We start from the raw sequence: 12,808 nt of genomic DNA, 5'->3' as shown, positions 1-12,808 counted from the left end.
ACCCAACAAAGGCGCTGAGCGAACTTTTAAATACGGACTGGGATAATAAACTCATTCGCCACCATATTTCTCTTACTGAGGACATGGAAGGAGAAAAGCCCAAAGACTGTTGGATCTGCACACACAGTCCTATTTCTTCAAAGACTATGCCTTATTTAGCCTTACCTCTGGAACCACAGGAGGTATTGGTACCAGACTGTATACACAATGAAACCTGGACTCAATCTAGATTTTTGGGAGAAGATGTACCTTGTGATGTATCTGCTACATTACCCTATAGTTGGATGGGTCACTAAACCCTGGTTCCAGCTAAATATCACACGGCCCGATAGATACTCGTGGTGGATGGAATACGATTCAGACAAGGGCATAATTGCCAAAATAAAGACTAAGATTCCTCATTCGGGCCCCATTCCCCATGATGGATTATGGTTCAGTCTTCAATACAATGGTGTTGGAAATTGTGGAAAAGACAATAACTGTTTCTATATACATACACATGACTTAACCAAGGACAATGAGACAGTATATCAGAAGGGTATTGAGGGCTGTACATCATCATTTATTAGACGGACTTTTAGGAGGGAGCGGGGTAGCTGTATCTCGGGTATGACCGGAAAACAAATGAACAATACGTGGTGTGCTCATAAAGTCATGAAGGGGCTTCTGAATCTGCTTTATTGTGTACAAAGTCAAACTCACTTTTGTATTTTCCCAGAGGGAGTGTTTTTGGTTTGTGGGAATCGTGCTCACAAGTGGGTGAGCCCTGACATGAGAGGGTTTTGCACACTTGCCAGACTTACACCAGCCACTTTCATAGCTCCTCATAGTAAAGTAGATGTAGCAGCTGTCCCAATTCATACCTTGTATAAACGAGCAGCAGATAATAAACCCCGGCCAAATGGTAGGCCTCATGTAGTAGAAATGGGAAAAGCAAATAAGGTATTTAGTGCTATTTTCATACACCCTTTCTTAATGCAAATGTGGGACAAGCTAGTAGAGTCCACTGACTACCTGGATGATCAAATTTTTCGGGTTCTTGAGATTCTAAATGCTACCAATGCTATACAAAAACAATTAATTGTAGTCACTAACCAGCATACTATAGTGCTAGACTTTGTGACAGCAAAAGATGTCGGAATGTGTCAAATAATTGGTCCTGCCTGTTGCCATTATATTGACCCTGCAGGCAACCTCCAGGTTAGAGCAGATATACAGAAAACAAGTGAACTTAGGGATAAATGGTTAAAAGAGCACGATGCCAACAAGGACTCCTGGTGGGGAAATACATTTTCTTTTATGAATCCAGCCAATTGGTTTAAGGGCCTAGCAGGTTGGGTTTCTGGCATTATACAAACCTGTATGCAAATAATGTTGTTCTGTCTACTGCTTTATATAGCTGTAAAGAAGGGAATTTTGTTTACTTACCGTAAATTCCTTTTCTTCTAGCTCCAATTGGGAGACCCAGACAGTGGGTGTATAGCTACTGCCTCTGGAGGCCGCACAAAGAACTACACTTAAAAGTGTAAGGCCCCTCCCCTTCTGGCTATACACCCTCCCGTAGGAGTACGGATTCCTCAGTTTTAGTACCAAAGCAAGAAGGAGGAAAGCCAATAACAGTTTCAAAAACAAATTCAATCCGATAACAAGATCGGAGAACTTAAGAAACAACATGAACAACATGTGCACCCGAAAAACGAAACCCTAAGAACAAATAGGGCGGGTGCTGGGTCTCCCAATTGGAGCTAGAAGAAAAGGAATTTACGGTAAGTAAACAAAATTCCCTTCTTCTTTTTCGCTCCTAATTGGGAGACCCAGACAGTGGGACGTCCAAAAGCAGTCCCTGGGTGGGTAAAAAGATACCACATGAACGGGCTGTCAGACAGCCCTTTCCTACAGGTGGGCCACCGCCGCCTGAAGGACCTGTCTACCTAGGCTGGCATCTGCCGAAGCGTAGGTATGCACTTGATAGTGTTTGGTAAACGTGTGCAGACTCGACCAGGTAGCCGCCTGGCACACCTGCTGAGCCGTAGCCTGATGCCGCAATGCCCAGGACGCACCCACGGCTCTGGTAGAATGGGCCTTCAGTCCAGATGGAATCGGAAGCCCAGCAGAACGGTATGTGTGAAGAATTGGTTCCTTGATCCACCGCGCCAGGGTGGATTTGGAAGCTTGCGATCCCTTATGCTGACCAGCGACTAGGACAAAGAGCGCATCAGAACGGCGTAGAGACGCCGTGCGAGAAATGTAAATCCTGAGTGCTCTCACCAGGTCCAACAGATGTAAACCTTTTTCAAATTGGTGAACTGGATGCGGACACAAAGATGGCAAAGTGATATCCTGATTGAGATGAAAGGAAGAAACCACCTTGGGAGAAAACTCTGGAATTGGACGCAGTACTACCTTGTCTTGGTGAAACACCAGGAAGGGAGATTTGCAAGATAACGCCGCTAGCTCGGACACTCTTCGAAGAGACGTGACCGCCACAAGAAAAACTACTTTTTGTGAAAGCCGAGAAAGGGAAACCTCTTTCAAAGGCTCGAAAGGCGGCTTCTGGAGAGCAATGAGAACCTTGTTTAGATCCCAGGGTTCCAATGGCCGTCTGTAAGGAGGAACGATATGACAAACTCCTTGGAGAAACGTGCGTACTTTAGAAAGCCGTGCCAAGCGCTTCTGAAAGAATACGGATAGCGCGGAGACTTGACCCTTAAGAGAGCTAAGCGACAAACCTTTTTCCAACCCAGACTGCAGGAAGGAAAGAAAAATTGGCAATGCAAATGGCCAGGGAGAAAACCCTTGAGCCAAGCACCAAGCTAAGAATATCTTCCACGTCCTGTGATAGATCTTAGCTGAGGATGGTTTTCTAGCCTGTCTCATTGTGGCAACAACTTCATGAGATAAACCTGAGGCCGCTAGGATCCAGGACTCAATGGCCACACAGTCAGGTTCAGGGCCGCAGAATTCAGATGGAAAAACGGCCCTTGAGACAGCAAATCTGGACGGTCTGGTAGTGCCCACGGTTGGCTTACCGTGAGATGCCACAGATCCGGGTACCACGACCTTCTTGGCCAGTCTGGAGCGACGAGAATGGCTCGATGGCAGTCGGACCTGATTTTCCGGAGAACTCTGGGTAACAATGCTAGAGGTGGGAACACATAGGGGAGTCGGAATTGCGACCAATCCTGAACCAAGGCGTCTGCCGCCAGCGCTCGGTGATCGTGAGACCGTGCCATGAAAACTGGGACCTTGTTGTTGTGCCGTGACGCCATCAGATCGACGTCCGGCGTCCCCCAGCGGCAACAGATCTGCTGAAACACGTCCGGGTGAAGGGACCATTCTCCTGCGTCCATGCACTGGCGACTGAGAAAGTCTGCTTCCCAGTTTTCCACGCCTGGGATGTGAACTGCGGATATGGTGGACGCTTTGCTTTCCACCCACGTCAAAATCCGCCGGACTTCCTGAAAGGCTTGGCGACTGCGTGTTCCCCCTTGGTGGTTGATGTACGCCACCGCCGTGGAATTGTCCGACTGAATCCGAATCTGCTTGCCTTCCAGCCATTGTTGGAAGGCTCGCAGAGCAAGATAGATTGCTCTGATTTCCAGAACATTGATCTGCAGGGTGGACTCTTCCTGAGTCCACGTCCCCTGAGCCCTGTGGTGGAGAAACACCGCTCCCCACCCTGATAGGCTCGCATCCGTCGTGACCACTGCCCAGGACGGGGGAAGGAACGACTTTCCCTGTGACAATGAGGTGGGGAGAAGCCACCAACGCAGAGAGTCCTTGGCAGTCTGAGAGAGGGAGACAGTCCTGTCGAGGGACGTCGATTTCCCATCCCATTGGCGTAGAATGTCCCATTGTAGAGGGCGCAGATGAAACTGCGCGAACGGGACCGCCTCCATTGCTGCTACCATCTTTCCTAGGAAATGCATGAGGCGCCTCAGTGAGTGCGACTGGCTCTGAAGGAGAGATTGCACTCCTGTCCGTAGCGAACACTGCTTGTCCAGTGGAAGCTTCACTATCGCTGAGAGAGTATGAAACTCCATGCCAAGATAAGTCAGAGATTGGGTCGGGGTTAGATGAGACTTTGGAAAGTTGATAATCCACCCGAAACTCTGGAGAGTGTCTAGTGCCACCTTCAGACTGTGTTGGCATGCCTCTTGAGAGGGTGCCTTTATAAGCAGGTCGTCTAGATACGGGATGACCGAGTGACCTTGCGAGTGCAGAACAGCTACTACTGCTGCCATGACCTTGGTGAAGACCCGGGGGGCTGTTGCCAGACCGAAAGGTAACGCTACGAACTGCAGGTGTTCGTCGTGTATGACGAAGCGTAGGAAACGCTGATGCTCTGGCGCAATCGGCACGTGGAGATACGCATCTTTGATATCTATTGATGCTAGAAAATCTCCTTGAGACATTGAGGCTATGACGGAGCATAGGGATTCCATCCGGAACCTCCTGACTTTTACGTGTCTGTTGAGCAACTTTAGATCCAGGACGGGTCGATACGATCCGTCCTTTTTTGGGACCACAAACAGATTGGAGTAAAAACCGTGACCTTGTTCCTGAAGAGGGACGGAGGTCACCACTCCTTCCGCCTTTAGAGCGGCCACCGCCTGCAACAGAGCATCGGCTCGGTCTGGTGGTGGAGAAGTTCTGAAGAAACGAGTTGGCGGACGAGAACTGAACTCTATCCTGTACCCGTGAGACAGAATATCCCTCACCCAACGGTCTTTGACGCGTGACAGCCAAATGTCGCCAAAGTGGGAAAGCCTCCCACCGACCGAGGGTGTGGGAATCGGAGACTGCAAGTCAGGAGGACGCCGTCTTGGCAACGGTTCCTCCGGCTGTCCTTTTTGGGCGTGACTGAGACCTCCAAGAATCTGAGCGTCTCTGGTCTTTTTGAGTCTTCTTTGACGAGGCGAATTGGGACCTGCCCGGTCCTCGAAAGGACCGATAACCAGACTGACCCTTCCTCTGTTGGGGTTTGTTTTGTCTGTGTTGCGGTAAGGATGAGTCCTTACCCTTGGAGTGTTTGATGATTTCATCCAAACGCTCTCCAAACAATCGGTCACGAGAAAAAGGCAAATTGGTTAAGCACTTCTTGGAATGAGAATCTGCCTTCCAATGTCTCAACCACAGGGCCCTACGCAAAACAACGGAGTTGGCTGACGCCACTGCCGTGCGGCTTGTAGCGTCAAGAACAGCATTAATCGCGTACGACGCGAATGCCGCCATTTGCGAGGTCAATGGTGCTACCTGCGGGGCAACTGCACGTGTGACTGAGTCGACTTGCACAAGCCCGGCTGAGATAGCTTGGAGTGCCCATACGGCAGCAAAAGATGGCGCTAACGACGCTCCAATCGCTTCATAGATGGATTTCAGCCAGAGCTCCATCTGCCTGTCAGTGGCATCTTTAAGTGCCGCTCCATCTTCAACTGCAACCAAGGATCTAGCTGCAAGCCTGGAAATTGGAGGATCCACTTTTGGACACTGGGTCCAACCCTTGACCACCTCAGGGGGAAAAGGATAGCGTGTATCTTTAAGCCGTTTAGAAAAACGCCTTTCCGGATAAGCGTGGGGTTTCTGGATTGCGTCTCTAAAGTCAGCGTGGTCCAGAAAAGTGCTTAATGTACGCTTAGGATATCTGAAATGGATTCTCTCGTGCTGCGAAGCTGACTCCTCTACAAGAGGAGCTGGTGGGGAAATATTTAACATCTTATTGATGGACGCTATAAGATCATTAACTATGGCGTCACCATCTGGTGTATCTAGATTGAGAGCGGTCCCAGGATCAGAATCCTGATCAGTTACGTCCGCCTCATCACCCATAGATTCATCTCGCTGGGATCCTGACCATTGAGATGAATGTGAAGGCCCCTCATAGCGAGCCCGCTTAGGTTGCCTGGGGCCATCGTCCGAGTCAGTCTTCACCCTGAGGTGTATGTGCCCGTCCCGGAGCTTGGAGCTAATTCAGCTGAGGGGGACCAGGGGGCAATGATTGCACAGTGTCCGTGGCCTGAAGTACAGGCCTAGCTCGCAATTTGTCAAGAATTTGTGACATAGTGAGAGACATTCTGTCAGCAAAAGCTGTAAACTCAGTTCCTGTCACCTGGACAGCATTCACAGGTGGTACACCCTGGGTCACGTCCAGCAGAGGTCCCGACTGTGCAAGTGCCGCAGGGGCCGAGCACTGCACACAATGGGGGTCAGTGGAGCCTGCCGGTAGAAAAGTCCCACATGCGGTACAGGAAGCATATAATGTCTGTGCCTTGGCACCCTTGCGTTTTGTGGACGACATGCTGTTGGCTCTCTGCAATGTGAGAGAGTCTATAGCCAAAGGGCGACCAGCGCTATGCAGTACAAAGTATTTGCAGGAACAAAATACTAAGATTACTACTGGCACAAGAGGGGGTGAGCCCTGAGGGCTGCTTACCGCCCGCTGAATAGCGGGTAAGAGGCGCAGAATTCCTTGTCTGGGTCTCCCCGGCTCCCCTCTGCAGCTCAGCGTGTCAGCAGGAATGGCTGCCGGCGTCTGTGGAGAGGGGCGGTCCGTGGGAGTTCCCAAACAAAAGTGCGGGAAACAGTGTCCCCTCTGTGCCTATTGTGAGGGCTGGAGTATGTAAAAACGACTCCAGCCCTCAGCGCTGATGCACTGACCAGCGTCCCGCCCCTCTCCTGACTGGCAGGTCTGGGGGCGGGAACGAACGGAACTAGGCCGCAAAAGCCGGGGACTCGAGTTATCAGCGCGGCCGCCGTAAAAGCGCGGCCTGCGCTGAAGTCCCCGGCGCACCACAAGTGCCAGCCGCGCCGCAGTCCCAGCGGCCGGCGCGACAGTTTCCCAAAAGTGTGCCTGCTTCAGCGAAGCTGAATGAGGCCATGGCACAAGCGCCGCAGCGCTGATGTCCCCGGCGCACTACAACACCCAGCATGCTGCGGTGTGAGCGCCAAATGCACGGGGACACAGAGTACCTTGAGGAAGCAGGGCCATGTCCCTGATGTACTCCGCTCCATCCAGCATCTTCTCCAGGGGCTGTAGATGGAGCACGGTCTCAGTGCCTGGAGACCAGTAAATCCCACTTCACCCAAAGCCCTGTAAAAAGGGATGGGGAAGGAATCAGCATGTGGGCTCCAGCCGCCGTACCCGCAATGGGTACCTCAACCTTACAAACACCTCCGACATACAGTGGGGTGAGAAGGGAGCATGCTGGGAGCCCTGTATGGGCCCTCTTTTCTTCCATCCGACATAGTCAGCAGCTGCTGCTGACTAAAAACAATGGAGCTATGCGTGCGTGTCTGACCTCCTTCGCACAAAGCTAAAACTGAGGAATCCGTACTCCTACGGGAGGGTGTATAGCCAGAAGGGGAGGGGCCTTATACTTTTAAGTGTAGTTCTTTGTGCGGCCTCCAGAGGCAGTAGCTATACACCCACTGTCTGGGTCTCCCAATTAGGAGCGAAAAAGAAAACATTGATATATGCATTACCAAAACTACTGAATAATGTATGTGCCAAGAGTCCCAGCATTGAACCCTCTGTAGTTTACTACGGACCCCAAATGGCCTCTGGTGACGGGGAGTAGGTGTCCACACTGAGGGTGGATGGGTGAAGTGGTAGTAAGACCCCTCATGGGTACTAGGCCCATGAGACAGCAGCTCCTGTTTGGACGCCTACTGACCCTGTAGTGAAGGTTATACCATTTACAAAAGGGGGAAATTGATATAGAAGGGTTAATAGTTTCTCTATTTCTTCATTAAAGATATTTTATTGTTATTAGTAAGTATATCTGATGGTAGTTCATAGTCATTATTGAGCCTACGGAATAAGAGACAGGCTCAAGGATTATTATTGTCTCTAAATGTTCTTATCTTCTTCTTATCTCATATGCATGACTCTACATTTTTGTTTTGCTAAAACTTAAAGGTCATATGAGCAACTTGTAAAGTCCAGCTAGAAGCTTTTTTTTGCAATATCACATTGGTCTGTAAATGGAATAAATAAACTGTACTTTGGTTGAATAAACAGAAAATTGATCATGCCCACATGAATGCAGGTCTTTTTCTCCGAGCGCTCGATCTTGATTAGGTCTGAAGAGGCCTAATTCAGAGGACCTCACTGGTGATCCCATAAGCTGACTTGTGACAAAACAGAACATCTACAACAGTGCTGTGGCAGAGCCGAGGGTAGGACCACAAATGGAAAAAAAAAAAAGAAGTCCTGAACTGCGAAGCGGAGGAACTTTTGGTGAGCTGGAGCGATGGGTATGTGCAGGTACGCGTCCCTGATAGCTAGGGAGGCAAGGAATTCTCCTTCGACCATAATGGTAATAATGGACCCTAGGAAGTCCATTCTGAATCTCCTTACGTGCACATGTTTGCTCAGGTGTTAGAGGTCCAGGATGGGACGAACTGACCCGTCCTTTTTTGGGGACCACGAGAGGTTGGAATAGCAGGCCTTGAACCTCTCGCTGTCTGGAACAGGTACCATCACCCCCGCCGTTTGGAGGGAGTGGATTGCTGAGAAGGCCTCATGGTGTTTTGGAGCCTTTGGCGGAGTTTGAGAGAAAAGACTGACCAGGGGATCGGGTCCAGAATTCAATGTGGTAAACGGAAGACACAAGGTATCACACCCATTTGTGCTCTGAGGCGGAGGCCCAGATGGAGGAGGACGAGACTCCTCGGTCTTTGTCTAGACTGCCAGGACGAGGTGGACTCGGGGAGGGCTGAGAAGGTCGGGCCCTGCGTGTCTAGTAAAAAACATCCTGGGCTAGAGTTGGGGGAGGGAGGTACTATTTTCCTCCCGTGGCGTCAGACAAAATAAAAAAAGGATATCCAGACGATCGGCAAACCATCGGTCTGGAAAGGAGTACTGTGAGAGGCTTGTTAGGGACCGAGTCCGCTCTCCATTATCGGAACCAGAGGGCCTTACGGATGGCTATGGTATTTGAGGTGGCAATAACTGCGCAGGTAGCAGCATCGAGGGAGGCCTGCATGAGGTACTCTGCCTCCGCAGCAATGTGAACTGTTACATCTGTGAGGGTCTGAGGGAAACTGGTAACCCTGGTGCCTGTGCAACCCACACGGAAGGGGAGAGGGACCCGCGGCCTCGAGGCGGAGCGATCGAGCTGCTCCACTTGTCTGTCTGTTGGGTCCTTGAAGGACAATCCATCAAGTAAAAGACAGGAGGGTCCTTCAGGCAGGCAGAAGCCAGGTGAGGGTCCACCGAAGGCCAGATCAGCCCAGCCCTTAGAGACAGCTACTTAAGCAAGCATTGTTGACCTTAGGGAGATCAACATATCCACTGCGGAGACACCATCACATGTTTCTCAACGCAGTGATTCTAGAGCAATGCCCCCTGGGAAGTATGCAAATAAGAAAGCCACGGAGACACCATCACGTGTTTCTCAACGCTGCCAGGAAACTAGCCAGGTCTTTCACCGGGAAGGAACAACCACGGGAAGGGCAGTCTCCAGTCAAGGAGACCACCTATACCAAACATGGTATCCATCCACAGACAGCCGTTTCGGGGTATTTGCCCCTCATCAGTGTGGAGTAGGAATCTGGCTAGTGGGGGCAATGCCTAGTAAAAGACTACTTAAGCAAGCATTGTTGACCTTAGGGAGATCAACATATCATATTGGTATAGGTGGTCTCCTTGACTGGAGACTGCCCTTCCCGTGGTTGTTCCTTCCCGGTGAAAGACCTGGCTAGTTTCCTGGCAGCGTTGAAAAACACGTGATGGTGTCTCCGCAGCTTTCTTATTTGCATACTTCCCAGGGGGCATTGCTCTAGAATCACTGCGTTGAGAAACATGTGATGGTGTCTCCGCAGTGGATATGTTGATCTCCCTAAGGTCAACAATGCTTGCTTAAGTAGTCTTTTACTAGGCATTGCCCCCACTAGCCAGATTCCTACTCCACACTGATGAGGGGCAAATACCCCGAAACGGCTGTCTGTGGATGGATACCATGTTTGGTATAGGTGGTCTCCTTGACTGGAGACTGCCCTTCCCGTGGTTGTTCCTTCCCGGTGAAAGACCTGGCTAGTTTCCTGGCAGCGTTGAGAAACACGTGATGGTGTCTCCGCGGCTTTCTTATTTGCATACTTAGAGACAGCTAAGCCAAAGGGGTATCGGGACTCCATGAGTTTACGGATACCGAAGCGGCATCAAATAACTTATTTTTTTTTGAGGTTTCTTCACCCTTTTAAAGGAGACCGCAGGGTCAGTAGTAGTGGATGGGAGATCTTCCACATGCAGAGTTTTGGTTGATTGCTGCAATAAGGGAGTCCATCGCAGCTTGATCACTCGGGGAGGTTGAAACCAAGGAATCATCCCGGTACAAACATCATTCCCCTTCCTCCGGCTCCTCAGAGACCGCGGAACATGTGGGAGAACCCCATCTGTGTACTCCAGAGGGAGAACCATGGGGGACATGCCCTTTTTCTGATCTGCAACCGGTGAAGCAGAGGGCTGATTCTTATCAGAAGGACCCTCTATAGAGGTGTCATCAGGCTGCGTTCTGTCCAGGGGCCCCGAGGGGTGTAGGATGATGTTGCATAGCCAGCACCAGGTTCTGGGAACTGTGCCCATTCCGGGGGACTGGGAGCCGTAGGCTCTTGGCTGGCAGCGGTCGCTGCGGTGGTGGCGGGGGGGTAAGCTACAGGGGCACCGGACTCACAGAAGGAAGAGGTGCTATCAACCCCTTAATAGCTCAGCGTGGCAGGATACATTAAAAGTCTTATAGTTGTTGCTGTAGTTGTGCAGGGCATAAAACATGTGACTGCAGCCCCTGTCTGATGAGCCACAAACTCTGATTGTAATGAGGGAGCAATGCTCTGCAAGTAAGGCTATAACTCACCCAGAACCCTGATGGCCCCAACCCCCCTCCTCCTGTGTCACAGTTCCTGTGGGAAGGAGGAAGCCAGCTCTGAGAGACGCCCACAGACTCTGATCACAACAAGAGGGAGCAATGCTCTGCAGATCCTGTGTGACGAGGGTTACGCGCGCTTTCGTGAGGGGGCGTGGTTTTGAGAAAATATAATAAACAAAAAAAATGGTGGGAAGGGACTACCCTTCCCCCCTCCAGCCCTGCACAACAATGGTGGACAGAAAAAAACTCTATAAGTGTACCGCAACTGCGGGTGCACTGAGTCCAGGGAGCTCTCCCCCTACCCCCGCCACAGGTGGAATGATATGCAGGAGTCTGCAATCAGCCCTTCCCCCCCTCCTGTGAATACAATCAGGGAGGATCTGACCTTTGCTCCAATTTCTGTGAGTGTCTAGATTCTGACGCCTGCTGTGCCCGGTCACAGAACGTGTATCAACTCAGACCCTGCCAGAGAGAGTGAAGAAGTTTTTCCATCTGCTCTGGAAAATCGGAATTCTCTCACCTCAGCTCCTGTGGAGATGGCAGTCTGGTACAGAGCGTGTATCAACTCAGAGCCTGCAAGAGGGACTGAGGAAGTTTTCATCTGCTCTGGGCTCTGGAAAATCAGTGCCATTACACCTGTCGTCCAGTGAGTAACAGCCCAGGATCCAGCGTCGCAGGAGGGGGTATGGGGGAGGAGACACTCCGCGTTCCCGTCTGTTGATGGTTTTGGGAAATCAGTCCCCGAAGGAACCGTCGCCCTCTAAAAAAAAAAAATTCTTGCTGCAGTAGTCTGCAGAGATGTGCCTCCTATAGACACTAAGCTAAAACTGAAGTAGCCTGGCTGGGCCAGGGGGTGTATACTGCAGGGGAGGAGCTAACATCTTTGCATCTACTTAGTTTCCTTCTATGGATAAGCAGCATAACACCCATGGTCCTGTGTCCCCCAATGAGGCGTCAGAGAAATAACGTGGTTTATTAATTAACGCGTTTCAAAGCTGCCTCGCTTCTTCATCGGGAACTCCCCCTTACACAATCCTCATCATTCTTAAGATATCTATGCTGACAAATTTGATAACATGAGACAAATGCGACCAACTACAGTCCGCCATGGTGATGTGTCGTACAGACTACATAACTGTTATACCAGTTTTTAATCAATGAAAGTTAACACAGATCCACCCAAAAGTACATTTTTAAAGAATGCTCTCCTGTACTTTTGGCTTGTAGTATTCTTTTTTGTCATAAGACGGGGAACATTTTATGCATGTAATCATGTTTTAGGATGATTAATACATTGCTGAGAGCATATTTGAGAAACGTACCTTGTTTTAAGATATGTGGATGGGTAAAAGGACTAGGTTGGCCAAGATACCGTTTTGGCAAATTTTCAGAAAGCTTTTGCGTTCTTGAAGAAAATCTTCTCATCATACAGTGAGCACAAGCTGCAAGAAACAACACCAAATGTGAGTGATCCACAGACTTATTCCACACTTACATTCTAACTGCACCTGTAAAAATCCTAGAGCTGAAGAGACCACTGGACTGGACTCACACCCAGAAAAGACACGGCAATAAAAGGGCAGGGATGTTTTTTAAACAATTAAATGAGTCAAACTCACGTACTCTAAGGCCGTGGATCCAGCGCTGGCTACTCTGGTGGTCTAAACCAAGAAAGGAAGCAATGTCCTGTTCTTCAGTCTAATCACGGAGGCCTGTGACTGGCAGCATCAGGGAAGAGCCATGAGATGTCATTGTACTGGTGCAGGCCACCAGAGAGCCCCGCTGTGGATCCATAGGGGCTAGAGTGGGTGAATTTGCCATTGTTAGAAAATCATCCTTGCCATTTGCAAAATTAATATTAGAAGAGAGACAACCGCCTTAGCACTATGACATATCTATATGCAGCGGGCAGTGACAGCATGAGTTTACCACAGGTCAGTGCC

The 12,808-nt window shown here is 50.1% G+C and overlaps 1 protein-coding gene across 1 annotated transcript in view; it reads right to left on the bottom strand.

The window, feature by feature from the left end:
• Nucleotides 1-12,808, bottom strand: part of XPNPEP3 (X-prolyl aminopeptidase 3) — a 301,518-nt gene that overhangs the window by 277,129 nt on the left and 11,581 nt on the right. Inside the window, exon 2 of the mRNA XM_075321922.1 lies at nt 12,188-12,307. Coding sequence (XP_075178037.1) covers nt 12,188-12,307 — 120 coding nt within the window. The remainder of the gene's footprint in view (nt 1-12,187; nt 12,308-12,808) is intronic.

The sequence above is a fragment of the Anomaloglossus baeobatrachus genome, chromosome 8, assembly GCF_048569485.1.
Source record: "Anomaloglossus baeobatrachus isolate aAnoBae1 chromosome 8, aAnoBae1.hap1, whole genome shotgun sequence".
NCBI lineage: Eukaryota > Metazoa > Chordata > Amphibia > Anura > Aromobatidae > Anomaloglossus > Anomaloglossus baeobatrachus.
This window is presented reverse-complemented; position numbering and strand designations above follow the sequence as displayed.